The 22,258-nt window shown below is 41.6% G+C and overlaps 1 protein-coding gene across 1 annotated transcript in view; it reads left to right on the top strand.

Moving 5' to 3' along the window:
- The first annotated feature begins 431 nt into the window (after positions 1-431).
- LOC137873573 (dihydropyridine-sensitive L-type skeletal muscle calcium channel subunit alpha-1-like) overlaps positions 432-22,258 on the top strand; it is a 32,714-nt gene continuing 10,887 nt past the window's right edge. Inside the window, exons 1-33 of the mRNA XM_068711803.1 lie at positions 432-619; positions 856-961; positions 3,229-3,368; positions 5,031-5,170; positions 5,419-5,571; positions 6,382-6,587; positions 8,250-8,353; positions 8,512-8,657; positions 10,186-10,264; positions 11,042-11,202; positions 11,445-11,670; positions 12,143-12,350; positions 12,443-12,563; positions 12,722-12,836; positions 13,092-13,194; positions 13,285-13,354; positions 13,452-13,584; positions 13,746-13,875; positions 13,965-14,024; positions 14,945-15,051; positions 15,194-15,281; positions 15,375-15,482; positions 15,562-15,614; positions 16,471-16,617; positions 16,828-17,029; positions 17,795-17,953; positions 18,596-18,706; positions 19,112-19,195; positions 19,994-20,041; positions 21,260-21,286; positions 21,381-21,506; positions 21,588-21,653; positions 22,104-22,195. Of these exons, the coding sequence (XP_068567904.1) occupies positions 432-619; positions 856-961; positions 3,229-3,368; positions 5,031-5,170; positions 5,419-5,571; positions 6,382-6,587; positions 8,250-8,353; positions 8,512-8,657; positions 10,186-10,264; positions 11,042-11,202; positions 11,445-11,670; positions 12,143-12,350; positions 12,443-12,563; positions 12,722-12,836; positions 13,092-13,194; positions 13,285-13,354; positions 13,452-13,584; positions 13,746-13,875; positions 13,965-14,024; positions 14,945-15,051; positions 15,194-15,281; positions 15,375-15,482; positions 15,562-15,614; positions 16,471-16,617; positions 16,828-17,029; positions 17,795-17,953; positions 18,596-18,706; positions 19,112-19,195; positions 19,994-20,041; positions 21,260-21,286; positions 21,381-21,506; positions 21,588-21,653; positions 22,104-22,195 (4,007 nt within the window). The remainder of the gene's footprint in view (positions 620-855; positions 962-3,228; positions 3,369-5,030; positions 5,171-5,418; positions 5,572-6,381; positions 6,588-8,249; positions 8,354-8,511; positions 8,658-10,185; positions 10,265-11,041; positions 11,203-11,444; positions 11,671-12,142; positions 12,351-12,442; positions 12,564-12,721; positions 12,837-13,091; positions 13,195-13,284; positions 13,355-13,451; positions 13,585-13,745; positions 13,876-13,964; positions 14,025-14,944; positions 15,052-15,193; positions 15,282-15,374; positions 15,483-15,561; positions 15,615-16,470; positions 16,618-16,827; positions 17,030-17,794; positions 17,954-18,595; positions 18,707-19,111; positions 19,196-19,993; positions 20,042-21,259; positions 21,287-21,380; positions 21,507-21,587; positions 21,654-22,103; positions 22,196-22,258) is intronic.

Below are 22,258 nucleotides of genomic sequence, written 5' to 3'. Positions count from 1 at the left end.
TGTCCCATTTATAACTTATTACATGTTTTCATGGCCCTTACTTCTACCCTTCTCTGTTTGGGTCACACGCACTTCTAAAAAATATCCTATAGTCAGACTATATCTGTGCAAATGTCCTCTTTTGTCACCCCATGCTACAACACCCATGCTCATTGTCTATATTTATTCTCTTGACCACACAGCTGCTCAGTAAACCAATCCCCTACAAGTAGAGGGGACAGCTGCCATTCCACAGATATAGACAGAGAACGAGGGGGAGCTCAGTCAAACCATCAGAGAGAGAGTGTGACAGAGATGATTGAGACAAGTTGAGAATGGTTACGAATGAGTGGACAGAACTAGCCAACGGCACTACTGCATTTTAAAAAAGGACCTCTTGGAATACCACCTCCAAATCAAAGTAAACTTGGTGCAAATCTCCTGCAGCCACAATGGCAGACAGCAGCAGTCCCCCGTTGTCATCCTACATCATGGATGAGGAAACTCTGAAGAGAAAACAAAAGGAGAAGCTGAAGAAGCTGATGTCTACAGGAGGCAACCCGAGGCCTGCACGTTCTCTCCTCTTCTTGACACTCAGGAATCCCTTCCGCAAGGCATGCATCAGTATAGTGGAGTGGAAGTATCCTGCTGTAGTAAAGCGTCCCTATACATTACATTATTATGTGATAATAGCTACCTTACACCATATTTACATCCAGCAGTCTTTAAACGGTATATGTTTGGAGTTCTAGTAGCACAGCTGTAGGTGTATGTGTGAGTGTGTCAAGCTGCTTGTTATTTAATATGTGTCATATGGGAACATCTATATGTGCGCTAAGGTGATTAGCCTGGAAGCTTCCTATAAATCACTTTCAGACCTTTTGAAATCATCATCCTACTGGCCATCTTCGCCAACTGTGTGGCCCTGGCTGTGTACTTGCCCATGCCTGAGGAAGACAGCAACAACACCAACAGCAACTTGGTACGTCAGCACGCTTGTGTTTGTTTCTATAATATACTGTAGATACTAATGGTGGTTCAGGCCAGGGGTTCTCAAAGCTGGCCTTTGAGAACCAAATGCATGCGGATGCATGGAGGACAGGCCACATGTTTTTATAAGGATTCAATACATCGAGACATTTACAGTATCTACGTTTTCTGTCACGTTTGCAAACAATCAAAATAGAAGAAAAGATCAATACTTACAATTTACCATGTTGGTAACTGTTTAATGAGCTTAAGACAACTCGCAGTTACTGGTTGTCATAGAAACACCACACACTTCAGTGCTCGGGAATTTTTGGGAGCTCAGCAGTCAGAAACATAGTGACCATGAGAGATACGTCAACGTTTACAGAACAATGTGAGGTGTAGCTTTGCAGCAGAAATACAATGCAGCACATTTGATCAAGTTTGTCTGGTTGTGTTCCAGGCAGATCAGCGCACACACACACACACACACACACACACACACACACACACACACACACACACACACACACACACACACACACACACAGTGTAGAGGACTGGGCATGACTGGTGTGTAAACAAACAGGGGAGCTGTAGTCTTTCTGGGTAACGAGCACTAAAATGTAAAAACTTGGTTTTCTAGTCAATGATTTATGATCTACACGGAGAAGAAAGAACGTTTTGAGAAGTAATTTAAGATTACCGAGCTAATTTTGAATAATAAAATGTGTATCTCCTGTTCCAAATGTTAATGTTTTTCATATCATTCAATATTGTAGTCCACCATGATCATACACTTTTATTCTATGCCTTATTCTGTGTTCACACTAAACGCAGAGTTTGGTTGCTTTGCTAACTTTGTAGCTGCTCCATCAACACTGAAGATAACAACACATAGGCGTAAATACGGCGGCGGCGTTATTGTTTTACAATGTGGTTTATACACATACATTTATACACATAGTTATGTCTGGTCTCTGTATAAATGTGACGTATCGTAGAGATCTGGGTGTCCACATACGGCCTTTTCTGATTCAAGAATGTCAGGACGTCAATGATGACAGGAGGAAAAGCTCTACGCTGATAGGCAACCATATTTGTTGTTTGAGTTGAAATATTTGAACTACATGAATGAGGCTCATTTTATTTTTTTGTCCACTCGTCCATTTCGCTGCTTTGCATCGACTTCGTATGTAATCTCGTCACGCACAATATTTGCTTTGCATTTGGTGTGACCACAGCTTCAGGCTACTTTTATTAAAATAGCATTCAAGCTGCATTACATCATGTTACACGTTGTAATCTCATTTTACATTAGAATATTAGAATAATGCCTAATTATTAAAAATATAACCTGTCAATAAAATAACAATATATATATATATATATATATATATATATATATATATATATATATATATATATATATATATATATATATGTATATATCACGTGTGTATGGATGAAGACATAAATTTTGGTTGGTTATTACATAATCTACAGTATTATTACATTTTATTTTAAAAGAATTGCAGATTACGCATCTTGTAACCACTGCAATATGTAATGGTTGATTAAAAAATGTGGGATCATTTATTACTTATTATGTTTCGGCCTTTTTGTTGATTTTACACATTTTCAACAATGTCAAACACTGAACATTGTAATCTCGTTAAAGATAGATCTGTTGTATTGGACTACATGAGGTTGTACAGATGAATAATAAAATAATAAGGTACCCACTGACATTATAACCACCAAGAAGATAATGAATTACTATGAATGATTATTTTGCATTACAATGATTAATTAGCTAATTTGAATACATTGTATTTGATTGTACTCAAGGACAATAATACATGGACAACACTAGCCTGTATATCAGTTTAACGCTCCTGAAGGGCACTGTGTGCGCACTGCGCCTTTAAAATAGACATTCACTGAATACCTCGGCTGAAATGAGAGAGGCCTTGAAGCCTTCCAGTGGTGTGTGAGTTTGTAAGAGACATGAATAGAAGTTGATAAACTCTCACAAAGAAACATGAGCAGGGAGGTGACTTCACTACTCGACCTACAGTGACAACACCTCGACACTGATGCCTCATCAACACAGGTTCACCAGGAGAAACAACTGGAGAACTTCCAATTAATTAAAAATGAAAATAATAATATGTCAGAATGCTGTCAGTAAATATAAGCAACCATTGTACTCAAAACAGTTATTTGAGACTACAAGTAACACACATTCAAACAAAAGCCATTGTGGTTGTTTTACAGGAGAGCCTGGAATACATCTTCCTCATCATCTTCTCCGTAGAATGCTTCCTGAAGATCGTTGCTTATGGATTTCTGTTCCATACGGATGCTTACTTAAGAAACTGCTGGAACATTCTGGACTTTGTTTGTGTATCCGTTGGGTAAGTTGATTTGTTCCTGTTGAGGGCATTGTGTTTGTAGTGTAATGTTCTGAATGGACACATCACTATATGCTGTTTATGTTTTATGTCATTGCTTTGTAAAATAGTGGTGAAGAGGTAGAGATAGTGTTTGTGTCAGCTCAATCCAAGAGGGACGTGGGTTCGATGCTTGACCCTGGTCCATACTACCTGTTGGTACCTGTTGTACCTGTTCTGATGCTGATGGAACCTTTTCAGCTGCATCTCTCAGATAAACCTAAGATAAGAGCTTTGAGTATTGTGTGTGTGCTTTACCACGAGCCTGGTCGGTTCACCGAGTTGTGAACGCGTGTGTTTCCACTGAGTCCTCACAACACCGTGGAGGTCTTGGTATCCTCTGCTAATTTATTCAGTTGGAGTTTAGTTTCAGAGGTTACTGCAGGAAACCAAACATTTCCTGTTTCTGCTTTTTAACGCGTTCCACTGCTGGGCTGTGCAGTAGAAAACCCCTCTCACATAGAAACACCATGTGTTTCTAGATTAAAGATAACGGCTTCATTGACCTGAAAATAGGTCAGGATTATTGGATTATTTTAATTTTATAACAAATACTCAGATGAAACCTATCGTGCTATTCATCACTACTTTGTGGATTTGTTTTAAAACACCAGAGCTGAGAGAAAAGCTCTTTATTATCTACATTGTTTGTGAGAATGCCAACAGGTAGGGCTCTGTGACTAAAACACTCTGCTGGGGAAATGTTCCAGTCGGGGTAGCGATGGAACCCAAGAAGGGGAGTGAGGTGTGTGTGTGTGTGTGTGTGTGTGTGTGTGTGTGTGTGTGTGTGTTCAAACACATGCATATGGGGGTCTACAAGAGGAAGTGTGTCAGTCTGATGAACGGGCATGTGCCTGAACTTTCTGTGATACACTACTAGTCACACCGTTTCATTTGTAATGAGTGGGAACACCACACCCCACATTTCATGAAAATGATCTCAATGTTCAGATGCCTCGTGAACAACGTCGTGGAACCTTATGACAATAACTTAACATGAACTAGAGAGAAAAGCTGAGCACAGCTGGAGGGTCAACGTTCTCTGTGTCGAGTAGAAACTATCCTAAAGATATATTATATATTATGTCTACACATTATTCAAATCATAATCTGGATAGTTAGATAATAGATGTATAAACAGAGGATGAATAATGAATAAATGGAATTGATAACCTGTTGCTGCCTGTAGTAACACATGGACAGATGCTTGTAAAACAACTCATCTTAAAGGGAAGCACACTTATGATATTTATGTTGTGTTTGCATGTGAGGACATAAATCATGGATACAAACTAGAGCACCGGCTGTGGTAACTTAAACTTCATCACTGTGCAAATACAAATACTCAGCATGGACACTTCAAGCTGTGAAAGACTTACAGCTGATCCAGTTGAGTCACACTCATCACAGACTGATGTCACTTCAGATTACAGAACACTCATTTAACTAAAAACACGTTTCCTCATTCCTGCCTCTTTTCCTGCATCACTCACCCACATCTGCAGCAGGTAGGACAGAGATGAAAGGAACAGATGTGAGTGAGGGAACATGGATGCACCAGGAGAGACAGCATTTAATGAACAACGCTCTAAACAATCATCTGATGTTTCTGTTTGTGTCCTCCAGCTTGTTCACTGTGGTCGTGGACGCCTTTAACCACATCAGTGGAGTGGAGGCTCCAGTGGGAGAGAAAGGCGGCTTTGACATGAAAGCTCTGAGGGCATTCAGAGTCCTGCGACCACTCAGACTGGTCTCTGGAGTCCCCAGTGAGTAACTGGTCTGCTCTTGAATCAGATACTTTGAACCACTGACATGATATCATTTCATCAAGCCTAAGTTGTACCATCATTTGTATTTTATGCTTAGTGGTAGTATTTATATTACTATTAGAAATAAAGGTTTCTGTCAACGTTCTACAGACGCGTGGCACTGGTTATTAAACGTAGATGAGTGATTGCTGGCTTGGAGAGAATACTTTATGAATACTGATTTGTAGTCCTGTTGTCCCCCTAAGGCCTTCAAGTGGTGATGAACTCCATCCTGAAGTCCATGCTGCCTCTTTTTCACATCACCCTACTGGTCCTGTTCATGGTCACCATTTACTCCATTATGGGACTGGAGCTCTTCAAGTGCAAAATGCACAAGACCTGCTACTACACAGGCACAGGTAAGACCTGCTATTACACAGGCACAGGTAAGACCTGCTACTACACAGGCACAGGTAAGACCTGCTACTACACAGGCACAGGTAAGACCTGCTATTACACAGGCACAGGTAAGACCTGCTATTACACAGGCACAGGTAAGACCTGCTACTACACAGGCACAGGTAAGACCTGCTACTACACAGGCACAGGTAAGACCTGCTATTACACAGGCACAGGTAAGACCTGCTACTACACAGGCACAGGTAAGACCTGCTACTACACAGGCACAGGTAAGACCTGCTACTACACAGGCACAGGTAAGACCTGCTACTACACAGGCACAGGTAAGACCTGCTACTACACAGGCACAGGTAGAGCATGCAGCACAACAGGTTCTATATGGCTGTGATACTACAGATAATACCATATTTAATGCATCAATCTGATTGCTAGATTGAGGCCAATACTGACGTTATTTAACATGTATGTAACATTTTTGTATTGTTATTGATGATTGATTTTGTAGCAAGTACAGTTAAAAAAGGCAGTTTAGGTGTGTTTGGTTTACTAATCCGGCGTGTTAGCAGAACGAACGAACTGCAGCGTTGATTCATTTTAAAGTAAAATGTCAAAACACCCACGAGGTGGTTGAGCTGCGTCACATCGCCTCGACTGAGTTTCCTTTCTGCTACAAGCATGCTTCAGCAGAGGTGTGCCGCCGCATCCGTGCCCGGTGTATTTCGTCAAATGTAAATAAAGAGCACCTATATGAGATGTGTACTCTATGTTGACAGGTCCTAACCGTTAACATTACCTCCTCTGGCCTGCAGATATCATCGCTACTGTGGAGAATGAAAAGCCAGCTCCATGCGCCCAAGCAGGGAATGGTCGTCGTTGTACCATCAATGGCACAGAGTGTCGAACCGGCTGGCCGGGCCCAAACCATGGAATAACCCACTTTGACAACCTAGGCTTCTCCATGCTGACTGTCTACCAGTGCATCACCACACAGGGGTGGACCGATGTCCTCTACTGGGTAAGTTAACAGTCCAGTCTGAAGAAAACTGGTCCACAATCAAAGAAAGATTCTCAAGTAGTCTTTTGAACTTCTTATTGAATAACAAGTTTGAATTACACAATAAATGTATCGAAAAATGTAAAAGTAAAATATAATCTGATTTCTCAGTAAGTCTCCCTGGTGACACAGGCTGGAGCAGAATCATCTCAAAGTTACTTCTCCAGTCAGAGATCATGACCTTTTCCATTCCAGTTTGCTGAAGATCTTGAGTACAATGGTTCTATTCTTACAATATCATATAGCCTGTAGAATGTCAATAACATACAGTGAAGACAGTTTCCCATTCAGAATTTAAATGACTAATAACAGTAAAGAGATTGTTGGGCATGGGCATCTAAACATGCAGATTTTTGTATAGCTAGTAATGTAAGACTGAATGTTTGAGGTTTGAACAGAGATCATGTTAATCAGAATGATTGCTCGTCTCTTCTCTTCATCTGTCTGTTCTTACCTTGTTGAAGACGAGCTTCCAGCTGAAGCCTTGTGATTCTTTCTTGTTTTTCTACGTTTTCCTTTTTTTGTTTTGAAACCCCTTCATACCATTGGTCCACCTATATGGTGTTTTCACTTTGTGTACCTGATTAGACATCTTCTCAGGTCAGTGTGAGCATGTGCAGAGTGGTGACCTCACACAGTCCCACCAACATCAACTTGAACTGAGGTCACCTCTGTGGTGTGCTTGGCCTTTAAAGAGTAGCTTCTATATACTTTGGTTTCCCATGATGGGGACATACATTTTTAAGACGAGCTGCATGGGCAATTGTGCAGCGTCAATGTTGCATTCACTAAAAGTGCATTGACACTGACAGGCTCAGGTGGATATTACAAATTTCTGACATTATGGAACCTAAAAGACCCTAGAGAGGAATAAACCTTTTTTCATGAACTCAATCTGTCCTGTTTCTTATTGTGTCTAAGTCTTCCTCAAGGACAACTCACTTTGGCAGCAACAGGTCCCACTCTTAACAGCATTCTTGTAGCAACACATATGCACATACTTCATACTTCTTCTTCAGGTTGTCCCATTTCTTTTTTGCCTGCAAGGGACTCAATAGCTTACTTCCAAGCAACGCTTGCAGAATGTTTGGCTCCGGTGAAGAGGCCGTCATTCACACACCTTCGTAACTTAACGGATCATTTTAACACACGTGATGTTATAAGGTCGCTTATTTTGTTTTTATGTGTGTATTGATGATATTCGAGTGAGTTGAAACCCAATGCTTACATTTAAAAGTGAATGATACCGCTTCACTCGCTCCCGCATCACTCGTCGCCATGTTGGATGAAATAAAATCTTCATCGGCACGCAATGCATCTTGGGATATGCTGGGCCGCGAAGGATACATCTGATGTGTCCTCCGAATCTGGGAGCAGAAGGCCACATTCGTAGGCTGCATTTGAAGGAGTCTTGGAAAACATGTGAAATGGGACAGCCTAGTCGCAGCGCTGTGACGTAACCTGTCTACGAATGCAGCCTCCGAAGGATGCAGCCCCTTAACTGAGACACAGCTAGTACTACATGGAAGTAGTCTCAGTAATTATCTGAATTGAGACAAAGCAGTAGTCTTATTTGTCCGTGAAGTTGTAATCGAATCAAAAGAAGTGTGCTTTGTCATACAGGTCAATGACGCTATAGGAATGGAATGGTCATGGATCTATTTCACCACACTCATTCTGGTTGGCTCCTACTTTGTGCTAAACCTCGTTCTAGGAGTGCTCAGTGGGTAAGAATACCCCAAACCTAATTATTTTCCTTCAACTCATTTCTTCTACATAATCGTGATTTACTCCTTCAGCTGTTCATTTAAGACATTTGATCAGAACACACTGCTCAGTGTGTTCTGTCTCTTTAGTTAATTTTGTTTGTCTTGTTTCCAACTAGTGAGTTCACAAAAGAGCGAGAGAAGGCCAAGTCCCGAGGAGAGTTTCAGAAGCTGAGGGAAACCCAGCAGCTGGATGAGGACCTCAAGGGCTATATGGAGTGGATCACTCAGGCTGAGGTCATGGACAATGACCAGGAGGCACAGGGTAAGACACAAGACACAGAATACAACACTGGTTGAACATAATAGAAAGAAGTATACAGTGTATAACATGCCAAGGAAATGCCTGGAATTGTATTTTGCAGTTGTCAGAAACATATTACTAGCGTTTAAGATATGCATAAACCCAGTAGATCAACGCTGCTGTAAACATCATCTTTTTGTAGTGCCAGTGTAGAGGGATGGCAGATAGCTGCCAATAACGTTCTCAGAGGAGCAAATGATATGCTTAAGTCTGCCCTCATCCTTGGCAGTGGCGGCAGTGTACCAGATGGTGATGGAGGAGGTGAAGTTGGACAGTGATTGATTTAGACAAGTTTAACTTCTTCAGCTGCTTCAGCTTCTGCACTATAATCTCTGCTGTGCATTCTTGGTAAGGGAGCTGATGTTCAGCTCCTAGTTGAGGTCCTGGGTGATGGTGCCATCGAATCAGCAGGAATGGGTGATGGAGGCGGGTGGGGCTGGGCTGTTTCTGAAATCCACAAGCATCTCCATGTCTTAAAAGCATTGAGCTCCAAGTAGTAGGGATGTATGGAGAGACGCAAAGAAACCATGCAAGGGGAGAGGAAACGAGGAAATATGTTTCAACATAAATTACACATTCTTTCCTTTGAAGCGTCACGTGAAGCGACCTCTGTTTCTGATGACAGCTGGATCTGCTGACAGCGCACATGGGAGAAGTTTCCCTTCACGGTTTTCTGCCAGAAAGCGTTTTATTTTAACTCAAACATGATATTTTTCTAAACTGAACCAAGTAGGTTTGTTGCCTTAACTCTGAATAGCTTACTGCTACATTCAAACACAAACAGCCCCCACCACCTGCTGACACAGCTTCTTGTATTTACATTTCCATAACTCATTGCAGACCAAAATTAAGTGTATAGATGAAGAGTTAATTACAAACACAGATTGAATAAGCCTACACCAGTTTGATTCATGTTGCCATAACTCGGGAACTAAAAAAACATGTTTTCAGAAACCAAAGTGACATTATATCAACTACCACATTGAGTAATATTCCCTAGATTATACAGAATAAACTCAATACTAACAGAGATATCTGTTTATGCTAATTGACCCTTTAAATTCAATACTATTCCCTCACTGCCATTCATGTAGGACATCATTAGATGATCAACTACCAGATGTAACTCATTAAGTTAAGGAAAGACGAAGGTACCAGGGCTTTAGAAGGGTCAGACAAAAGATGTTCATCAAATAAGAAAAAGAAGATGTGTGCAAATGTGTGAAAAAAAGTTTCAATGCCAAAAATGATTGGCCTATTCAGTAAAAATATGTGATGTGGAGATATGCAATAATGCTTTATAGTCTCCGATCCCTGATAATATATAACGCCTCATTGAAAAGAACAAATGTGTTGAGATCCGCAGAAGGGGAGCTAACAATGTTGGCAGCTGACAGCTGTTGTTATTAAGTGCAGACGTTCCATTTAGTTGTTCATGCTCCACTGAGGTGAATTTAAATATGATGATGTGTTTGTCTCTCTTCATCAGGCCTGCTCAGCACAGAAAATGGATCAGAGACTGGAAGTGTCAACAAAATGGACACCATGCAGATGATCATCTATTACTAGTCAGTAGTGCTCTTGCTTAGCAGAATGTATTTATTCACATATTGTCAACATTTTAAAAGTCTTAGTTTAAAAGGAGTTCCGAATATGATACTGAGTGTGTTAACATGGACATGAGTATCCTGGTTCTGAAGTGTCCAGTTTTTCTGTTTGAACATGCAAACATTATATCCTGATTTTACAAACCTGGATAAACCACATCCCAGCAGATGCTAGAAACTGGGACTTTGTCGCATGTTAACATGTTGTACAGGTTTCTGAGTGCCACCTTCTACCGGCACAGCATTGCTTCAGCCAAGTGACACAACAGAAACACAAACAATGGCGGCAGCTAAAGCAAGAACATGAGTTTCGTCTTATGTGGTTGTTTTTCATGACGACCCTTCATTTACTGGAAGTGAAATATAGTTATAAGAACTAGCTCAATGCGTAGTGAGTAGCAGTGGATGGACTCAGAGCCGACAGGTGTTGGCGATCGGAGCAGAGACAGAATAAGGAGTAAAGGTATCGAGTGTAACTGTCCTTGAGTAAAGGTGGACTTATCATCCACGGTCTGAAAGCTGGAGCAGGAAAGGTTAACATGGTCTACGTTTCCTCTCATCACCATGCCTAATGCCATGCAGTAATCAGTACCCGGGGTACTAGCATCATGTATACAGGGATGTGAATAATCTATGTGTTCCATACAAATAAAGAGGGGGTCATCACAGTCATTTAAAAGTCACGCTAGAATCACCATTCATAAGAATTCAACTTGTCTTTCTTTGTCTTGTGTGCAGTAAGCTGGCCCGTAAGTGGAATCGTTGGTTGCGCCGTAAATGCAGAGTGTATGTGAAGTCCAAACTGTTCTACTGGTGGGTGATCATGCTCGTCCTCCTCAATACGCTGGCCATCGCAACAGAGCACCACAAACAGTCCCAGAGACTCACAAACTGGCAAGGTCAGAGCTTTAAACCTCTCATGCCTACATGCATTTCATCCTGATCATTTTCATCAATCAGCTTTATCTTAGTGAGAGCAAAAGAAAAGAAGGATCATGAATACAGTGCAATATGTTTCTCAGCCTTGGAGTACAGACTTGGGATCAAGTGCAGAGACGAGACCAATCTATTGATGTGATTCGACATCTCTCATTTTGTCTCTTGTCTTTCTCTTCACACTGTTGGCTCCAACCATCAATAGACAATGCCAATAAGCTGCTGCTGTCCATGTTTGCACTCGAGATGTTCATGAAGATGTATGCTCTCGGCCTGCCCTCTTACTTCATGTCCCTCTTCAATCGCTTTGACTGCTTCGTGGTGTCCACCGGCATTATGGAGCTCATCCTTGTCCACATGGGCTTCATGTCAGTCATGGGCATCTCTGTGCTGCGCTGCATACGCCTGCTCCGCCTGCTCAAAGTCACCAGGTGAGAAAGCGTTCAGCTGGGATGTGTAATGTGTACGTAGTTGTGTATGAAGTCTTCTTCAGGAATATCTAAACACTTTTGTCTTTCGCCCTTGAATGATCGATCATCATCTATTGTTTGAGGTTTTACTGTTTGATTGTTGATCAGTTCTCTTTACAGTGCATTACATTAAGGAAGGAAAAGGTGTGGGGGGGGGGGGGGGATAGAGGGGCGTGACAAACATTTTAAAGTAATTGTAAGTATTGCTCAAAAAAATCTAGTAACAACGCTGATAATAATGATGAATTATTAACCAACTTCATCTCATTATAAAGCCGATATGATATGAACACATGATGCCTTTATTTTGTCTTATGAAACAATTGAAAACAAAGTGATTTGATGTAAACCTCTGAATTGATTGAATACAGCTGGCAGAATTAGCGATGCTTATTATATTATTGATATATATATATATGTATGTGTGCCCTAGATACTGGACATCGCTCAGTAATCTGGTGGCTTCTCTCTTGAACTCGGTGCGCTCCATCGCCTGCTTGCTGCTGCTCCTCTTCCTCTTCATTGTCATATTCTCCCTGCTGGGTATGCAGGTGTTTGGAGGGAAGTTCAACTTCCCCAACCAACCCAAACCCCGCAGCACCTTTGACAGCTTTCCTCAGGCCCTCGTCACTGTGTTTCAGGTGCAATCAAAACCAAGTTATTATATTTAGAAATATGTCACAATTATTTAGTACCATAACTCTTTATTATTGTTAAATGATTTGTGTTTCAGATCCTGACTGGTGAGGACTGGAATGCTGTCATGTACGATGGTATCATGGCTCATGGAGGACCCAGCATGCCTGGAATCCTAGTCAGCATCTACTTCATCATCCTCTTTGTCTGTGGAAATTGTATCCTTATCGAGTGTTTGTGTCTGTTCTGTGTGTGTGTGTGTGTGTGTGTGTGTGTGTGTGTGTGTGTGTGCCTTGAACCAACACTGAACTCCAACCATGACAACCACAGTTTCATTTCCAATGACTGTAGTAATCCTTGACTCCCCCTCATTGAGTCATCCTGCTGAATGTCTTCCTGGCCATTGCTGTTGATAACTTGGCCGAGGCGGAGTCTCTGACTTTGGCACAGAAAGAGAAAGCAGAGGAGAAAATACACAAGAAAGCCCTCAGGTAAGTCTTCCCAAATGTTCAAAATAAAACATTTCAGCTCATCAAAATCCTGCTTTTCATGTTTTAATCTGACTTGCAATCTCACGCACAACTATGAATAGCAGCACATTTCCACATTATGTTACAGAGTGACTAGAGTGCTGATGCTTTTCTATAGGCCAACCCCAGAAGTTATCACACTGGTTGTAAAATGATTAAGTTTTCTTTAATCCCACAAGCCAACAACCAGTTGAATCAAACACTGTTCATTTAAAGGGCCAACATGCCGGACAAGGCGTCAGAGGAGAAAGCAAATCTGGCAAAGAAGCTGGCTGAGCAAAGGGCCAAGGGAGTAGAGGGCATCCCCACAACGGCCAAGGTGAGGCATCCAACAGCATTCATCGACAACATAAATTAAACAATATCTGTCCTTTCTTAACTTTCAGTTATGTTATTTTCAAACCTGCAGCTCAAAATTGACGAGTTTGAGTCCAATGTTAACGAGATCAAGGACCCTTTCCCTCCAGCAGACTTTCCTGGTAAATCCAAACGCCTCCATACTTAATACATACATAATTAATCACACGGTTCAGTAAGAAAGGGTTCTGCTCATATCTCACTCTTTCTGTTGGATAGGTGATGATGAGGAAGAGGACCCTGAGATCCCAGAAAGCCCTAGACCTCGTCCAATGGCAGATCTGCAGTTGAAGGAGGAAGCGGTGCCGATGCCAGAAGCCAGCTCCTTTTTTATCTTCGGACCTCAGAACAAGTAAGATACTGGTGGTTGTTGAGGTGGATCATAAATACAATTACAATACAATGAAAGTGGGGTGGGGCTTATCATTACAAGTGTATAAGTATAATGTTTCTGTCCAAAAGAGCAGAAAATGACAAATTACAGACATACAAACAGTTTGCTTTCTATTTCAGGTTCCGGAAGCTCTGCCATCGTATTATCAATGCGACTACTTTCACCAACATCATCCTCCTCTTCATCCTGCTGTCATCTATTTCTCTAGCTGCTGAGGACCCCATCGACCCCATGTCCTTCAGGAACCAGGTGACGAGAGCACGTCTGTCCCACAGTAATTTAAATGTTTAAGTATAGATATGATATTGTTATTCATATTACAAATGTGACATTTTTAGGTGTTGGCCTATGCTGATATAGTCTTCACTTCGGTGTTCACAGCGGAAATTGTGCTGAAGGTAATTACACGTACTAAAGTTAATGTTGTTATACAGATGGGTGACAAATTAACAGTGTGGAGAAACATAATGAATCATGATGCTTCACTACAGGCCATGAAGGCTCACTGAATGATTATGAAAATGATGTTAATCATATGCTATGGACTTTACAGTCACTTGATCTCAACCAAAGTGAACTAAACGTACTCTTTTGGAAGAATGGTGTTCATCACTCCAATGAAGTTCCACACACTCTAAGGGTAGATACTTTCTTTTTGACCATGTGTTTGCGTCAGGAATGCGTCACCTTAACTGCTGACTACGAACACGACCACACGGACGCAGGATAGGCACACAAACACGTAGTTAACAGCAACTCTCTGGTTTAAGAACAGCTTCACCGCACATTTGTCTAGATTGTTGAGATTTGTGGTACAACATTTTTTATACACTACATGTTGTGGTTTCCTTTCATTTGTCACTCACATGTATATTATTATGTAATGAATCCCTGTATTACAAAATGCTGAAAAATAGAACAGGCCTTACCTGAAGTCCCTGTACTAGAGGAACACAGAAGGAGACAGGGTGGGAGCCACCATGATACCCATCTTCAGATGGATTTGATTGGTACTTCATTATTTGACATTGTCATCCATACTTTTCAGATAGATAAATATTCCAACTGAGCACTAGCAGATTGTAACTGATTGTCACTGCTGCTGAGTTGTTGCTACTTCTGTTGTCTTGCAAGTAGTTTGTCATGATGAAGATGAAGCAATTATGGCTGAATCAAGCCACACATGACCAGGTAGAATCAGTATCTGTTTCGGCTTTCTCCCTCATTTGGACTTCATAAGCTATATGTAGCACCTACAGCAGGTAAACTGTTCTTACGGTTGTGGTGTTCATAATGGATAACAAGTATTATTTTTCAGATGACAACATATGGTGCAATTCTTCACGAAGGGTCTTTCTGTCGGAACTCTTTCAACATCTTGGATCTTCTGGTGGTCAGTGTGTCTCTCCTCTCAATGGGCATGGAGTAAGTGGAGACTGACCTCCTCTCTCATGCAAAGAGCTCCATTTTGTATCTTCATCTTGTTGCCATATGCCATGAACACGCCAGTCGAATAAAGAGAGTGAACATCCAGTACATACACTGTACCTTTGTGTGTGTCCTGTAGATCCAGTGCCATCTCTGTGGTGAAGATTCTCCGGGTGTTAAGGGTACTCCGGCCCCTGAGGGCCATCAACAGAGCAAAGGGACTCAAGGTATGAGTTGTCTATTGATGAAGTTGCAGCTTTGAATGGCCTAATGCTGACCTGATGTATCATCTGTGTCATCTCTGTCTTCTGTCTTTGTAGCATGTCGTCCAGTGTGTGTTTGTTGCTGTCAAGACCATTGGAAACATTGTCCTGGTAACCATGCTACTGGACTTCATGTTTGCCTGCATTGGAGTCCAACTTTTCAAAGTGAGAAGACAAAGAAATATGATGGAACATTGTTGTTTAGCTCTGTATTTGTATAAAGACACTTCTCTTGTCTTCCCAGGGCAAGTTCTACGCCTGCACAGATCCTGACAAAATGACTGAGGAAACATGCAAGTAAGCACGTTAAGAGCAGTGACGCTGCGTAATGCTTTTAACTGAATCTAACTAAATTACATAAAACATTTAGTGAACACGAAACATTTGACTAAAACATTTGTCATTTAATTAAGGTCCTCTCAATAGCTTTTCCAGAGCTTTTAACCACATCTAGGGTTTTTATCAGTGGATGGAATTTTTGCAATTGACATAAATTAGGTTTATGATTTCCAATCAGGCCTGATAAGTGTATCCATATTGTATCCATATTCTTTGGAATGGATGTTCAGGACCTTGTCCCTCATGAAGCCTTACAGCGTCAAAATCACACTTCATGAATTATTATTTTTAGTAGTTGAATCTGGACAGATTCGGTCCAGTTAGGTTTCTTGTGTGAGGAGAATTGTTTTCATGTTGCTTTGAATTTGATGTGAATTTGATATATGACTTGATTATTATACCAAACAGCTCTAATGCAGATTTGCAGATTGAACTGTGGATTGATTCATTTCATTAGGTGCATTAAAGTATCTGGTATATTCTTGCATAAGACAAAGACTAGGAACTAGAAACTGATTAGGAAAAGTCATCAACCAAAACATAAATGAATCTTAACAAATGAATATATTTGAATTGCTCTATCCATTTTCTGCCACCAAGTACACATCACCGTAATTTAATTGGTAATATCATTAGGAATTAGTTATATGGCTTTAAAGTATTGATAAATACTTTGACCAATATGATGGTGAAACGGGTATTAAATAACTTCATGCGGTAGTAAACATGTAACTTGGGGAACCCTGGAGAAATGCTGATTATTGTAATCTTAACTGTAGCCTGTCTGTCTTTCCACCCGCACACTTTGACTCAGAGGCAGCTACATAAAGTACCAGGAAGGAGCACTTCATGAAGTGGAGGTCCATAAGAGGGAATGGACCAACTCAGAACTAAACTTTGATAACATCCTCAATGGCATGCTGGCTCTTTTCACCATTTCGACCTTTGAAGGATGGCCAAAGTGAGTCATGATCTGTTCTGTGAAAGTTGAAAGGTGTCTATTAATGTCAGGGTTGATAGTTCAGAATTCAGCAGCATCTACCCACTGTACATGTAGTTTAGTTCACGGTACATCTACAATCCACTTGTCAGTAATTTGGAGTGGTTTTATATTCTGTCTGTATGTTGAATGTGTGTGGATGTGTGTGTGACTTCTATGTTATCTTCCTAGGATACTATATAAAGCTATTGATTCAAACTTAGAGGATAAAGGCCCAGTGTACAACAACCGAGTGGCCATCTCGATCTTCTTCATCATCTACCTCATCCTCATCGCCTTCTTCATGATGAACATATTTGTGGGCTTCGTCATCGTCACTTTCCAGGAGCAAGGAGAGCAGGAGTATAAGGACTGTGAGCTGGACAAAAACCAGGTAGCCCTCTGATGAGAATGACTGGAAATGAAACTGATGTTGTGTTTCACCCCTCCTCCCACTGCCCCACAGCATAACGTCTCAGAGCAGCTAAACATGCTGTAACTGCTGCTGCTTCAGTGTGACTCCTGCAGACACTGATACATGCAGAACCACTTGTTGAAACTTATTTGGAAATTATATTTCTGAGGATTTTAACTTCTTTTCCTTTTCAGCCTTCCATTTTATATTTTATTTGCAATGGTCCAATTTATAGAGAGCCTTGTGGGTATCAGGTAGAGAGAGAGAGCGAGAGAGAGAGAGAGAGAGAGAGAGAGACACAGAGAGAGACAGAGAGAGAGAGAGAGAGAGAGAGACAGAGAGAGAGAGAGAGAGAGAGAGAGAGAGAGAGACAGATACAGAGAGAGAGAGAGAGAGAGAGAGAGAGAGAGAGAGAGAGAGAGAGAGACCGGGCTACTTTATCCGGGCCTTGTGCATGTCCTTGCTGAGCGTGGTCATACTGTGTCATATGTAGTCACACACTACTGAGCAATGCTTCACACAGATGTTAACCCTCACTGAGGGTCGTAGCAGAATCTGAAAGTGGACTTGCTCTTTCAGGGATGTGATTGTAATAACAATGTTCACGAGTTCTTTGCCAAAATAAATAATAATATCATCTATATCAGCAGTATTGTTAGTTTCAACTGTCTGACATTACTATTGGCCTCTTCATCCTAATGCAACATGTTTTAACTTGGTTTAAACTCGTTTTAACCCCTCCAGCGCCAGTGTGTGCAGTATGCTCTTAAAGCCCGACCTCTGCGGTGTTATATTCCCAAGAACCCCTACCAGTATCAGGTGTGGTACATCGTCACCTCCTGCTACTTTGAGTACCTCATGTTCCTCCTCATTATGCTCAACACCATGTGTCTGGGAATGCAGGTATGAATACAACACATTTCACACACATATAACACACCTTTTGCCTATTTGTTTGTCTTATGGTGAGGATCAAAAATTGTGGTGTGGCAACATATTCATCAGGACCTAACTCTAACATAATGCTACAGCTCAACTATGTCTATCTTTGACTTTATACTCTTGCTACTAGTGGAGCATAAAGTCACAATGTACAATGTGTGTCTGTCTGTTAGTGTGAATGACAGAGGTTGGGGAGGGGCGGAGTAAAGAATTCTGTTACCTTTGAATCACAGACTCAACAATAGAGGCCTCCATTCATTGTGAACCTCTAAAGAGCAGCCTGGGACCTCTCCACACAATTCAAAACTTCTAGCTTCAACGGAGCTATGATATGATAAAAGCACTCTAAACAAATGTTGGAAAAGCCAAACGACGCGCTGAACAGCATCCCCGATCAACAGGGTTGACTGGGGATGCTGTTAGGACTTGAGATGAGGATGTAAAGGATTTGCTCCAGGCTGGTGAGAGGCAACAAAGCCCAAGCTGCTTGAAGTCCAAACACGTGAACAGGGCGTACCAGACGGAAAAAGCTGTCGTACAAGTAGAATCACTGTCTGACTTTATATTCATGCAGGCGTCAATGTGTTTCTTTTGAACCAACAGCACTGTAACCAGTCAGACCACGTGACTCACCTGTCTGACATGCTGAACGTGATCTTCACTGTGCTCTTCACTGTGGAGATGGTTCTGAAACTTATGGCTTTCAAAGCCAAGGTGAGTCAAAACTCAACTTATTACATTTTACAGAAGAAAGATGGTAAGGGCCGACACAGGTGTAAATTCATGTTTCCCTGGGTGGAAGATCTTCTCCTATTTCGCACAGTGCTACGAATGTTATGCTCCTTCAAATCTACACCTTCAAATTTGTGGGCAAGACAGTTTTCTTTACTTTGGACATTGATATCTTCCCAAAAACTAAAAGGATTATTAACCATTTAAACTGCATTTGAAACTTCCGTCTCCCTGTTTTACAATTTGAACTGTGAAAATATACCAATGTCCTACAATAAGGACTCTGGAAACATAGCATTACCCTGTGGGCTCTCATGCATCATGACGACTGACATCATGGCGACTGACATTCTAAGACACATTTCCACTTGTGTTCTTTTCTCAAAGGGTTATTTTGGAGACCCCTGGAACGTCTTTGACTTTGTCATCGTCATTGGAAGTGTTGTGGACGTGATGCTGAGTGAAATTGATGTGAGTACCATCACCTTACTCTCTCTCGTTCTTTTCCTGTCACTGTGGCTCAGTCATAGAGCATTTCATTCAGAAGGTCGGTGCTTCGATCCCCGCCTCAGCTAGTCCATGCTGCTTTTTGAACTATCCAACACCAGACCTCCTTCCCCATGTCAACATCAAAGGAAACCGTAATTCACAACAAAATATGTTTCCCTTGAAACTCATTTCACAACGTAGTTTTGTTGTATGGGAACGTTATTCTCAGGAGACCGACAGTCACACCAGTTGAATGTGTGTAGTTTATGGTACGCTGAATGGATGAAGATCTTCACTTGTATTTATATCACTGCGTGTGTCTCCAATATACAAAATACTACCTCTGGATAAAATCCAGAGGTAGTATTTTGTATATTTGGTTTTGAATGAGTTGGGCAGGAGTAACCATCGCTCCACTCTTCCACTCACCTCACTCCGGAGGTCTCTCCAGACAGTCAACCTTCTTTGAATCCATATCCAGGACATATTTACATATTCAGAGAAGCACTTCATGCAGTGTTGGTAATTCTGTAGTATAATTTAAATGAAAATAGTTGAATTGCTCCTGTTATTGTTATTTGGCTTCACGTCTTCAGAATGCATACAGTAAATCTTGATATTTTTTTCTTGATATTTTTTAATGTTTTTCTTCTCTGCTCTCCGTGTTCATGCCATCATCTCCCACTGTCACTTATTTTTGCCACAGGCACACCTTTAGCTGAAAGCTCTCCTTCTTTACTCAATGACATCACTTCTTCAATTTGTGTTTCCCTCCGACAGGCAGCACTGGCCTCCTCTGGAGGACTCTACTGTCTCCATGGCTGCACTGTAACTATTCAATTGCTTCAGTTTTTCATGAAATTCACGTTGCATGAATTTGTCTGAACAAGTGTTGTACTGACAACGGTGTTTAAAAGCCAGGGCCCCTTTCCTAACAGCATGGTAAGGCTAAGACAATCATCTTAATAGTGCATAACATGAGACTGGGATCATATCGATGGCCTCTCAACATGGTGACCCCCGCGTCAGCTGCTTGTAGCTAACTGTTACGACTGGTGAACAACAGGGAAAATAAGGACTCAAGTGCATGACCAGAACACAGGATAAAGTGTAGTAAAAAAGTCTTCACTTGTCAGCAGAAGTTCTGTACATGGGCAGTCAGAACAGACTAACCAGGCAGGGATCAGGCAAAAACAGGCGGAGATATCAACAACCAGGAACATAACACTAGGAAATCGCTGGAGGGCTTGACACAGAGGACAACAACGAATTGGCACAGAGACGGGAAATCCAGAGTTTAGATACACTGGGGAGGTGAGTAGACACAGGTGGGATCAATCAGGGGCGGGGAAGACGATCACAGTGGTGGAAAAACACGCAGAGGCAGACAGTGAAGTGACCTGAAACCAAAGAAAACAGGAAACACTAATAACTGATAGAATAAGGAAAACATGACGTAGGAGACAGGACGAGACACGACAGCTAACGGTGCTGACAGAGCTAACAGTGTTTACCCTGCGGGGAACCGGAGGAGACGCTGTAGGTTGACGCCGGCTATGTGAACAAATCAAGGAGAAGCTCTGATAACAACGCACACAGAGGGAAAGAGACACTCTGTGCACAAGTAGATAGCTGATGTTAAGAAGCTCAAAACTGTGTGCAAGTGCCTTTGCTTTTAAGTACTACTTTGAGTGTCAAGATTTAAAACCGTTGATAGAAGACCAGGGACCATGATGTCCTGGACTTTGTTGTGTTATCCCTGACAATGTATACGCTTGTATTGTGCATGAATTACACTGTTCTCCTTTAACTGACTGGACACTGGAGCTTTGGCTCAGCACCAATAATACCTGCATGTTGAATATCTTCTGTTGTTTGAATAAGCTCGGACAAAAGCATTGCTCTGCCTCTCATGAAATGGTCAGATGCAAATGTGTTGATACTAAAGTTTGAAATGTGAGCAAAAGAAAAACAAACTAAAAAGTGTGTTTGTGAAAGCCATTTGTCAGAAGGCAGCAGTAGCAAAACATATGTTTCTTTCTGCAGGCGGTGGATCCCATGCAAGCAATTGCGGTGAGTTGCTTTAATTTTTCTTGAATTCAAGTTTAGTGGATTTTAGGAGTTGGCACTATGTGATGTTCAACTTGTTTTTTATGTTTCTCTGAAGTCTTCTGAGAACATGAGCGTGTCAGTAACATTCTTCAGACTGTTTCGTGTCATGCGTCTCGTGAAACTTCTGAATCGCTCTGAGGGGATACGGAACCTTCTGTGGACCTTCATCAAATCCCTCCAGGTCGGCACCATCTCTCAAAGTTCAGCCCTGGTTTAGCATTGGCATGTCTCTCTGACAGTGCCATTGTTCTTTGTGTTGCAGGCTCTTCCCTATGTGGCCCTGCTTATTCTCATGCTGTTCTTTATATATGCTGTAGTTGGAATGCAGGTACACACACACACACACACACACACACACACACACACACACACACACACACACACACACACACACACACACACACACACACCACCGTTATTGTTAATTATATTATGGCCACTGAGTATTTTCAGTTCTGATTGGCTGGATGGTGTGGATTAGTACCCAGACACCTATGACATACTGTGTGTATTGGATTGCAGTTTGCTATTGTTTGAAACAAAGGTTATGATATTGCAACCCTAGTTCTATGAGCACAGGAGGAGCCCTATACTGGACTCTGCCTAGCCTGTCCAAATCCAGGACCTGTAGGGGACGAAGCTGCCGTTCCCACTGCCGTTCTTTAAAAGACGTTCAGTAGGCGGAGACGTTGGATTGTCTGGTATCACGCAAAACCAGTGTAAACCGGGTTACCCGATGCAGGTGCTATTAATAACATTACATTCTTTTTTTCTGCAGATATTTGGTAAAATTGCATTGGTTGACGGCACATACATCAACAGGAACAATAACTTCCAGACATTCCCACAGGCTGTGCTGCTGTTATTCAGGTTGGTGGTCTGTCCACAGCTAGTACTATTCATTCAGAATAATTATTAATGAATGTTGTGAAG

The sequence above is a fragment of the Cebidichthys violaceus genome, unplaced genomic scaffold (assembly GCF_023349555.1).
Source record: "Cebidichthys violaceus isolate CVI_PGR_0920_01 unplaced genomic scaffold, fCebVio1.0.p SCAF_17, whole genome shotgun sequence".
In the NCBI taxonomy this organism is placed as follows: Eukaryota; Metazoa; Chordata; class Actinopteri; order Perciformes; family Stichaeidae; genus Cebidichthys; species Cebidichthys violaceus.
This window is presented reverse-complemented; position numbering and strand designations above follow the sequence as displayed.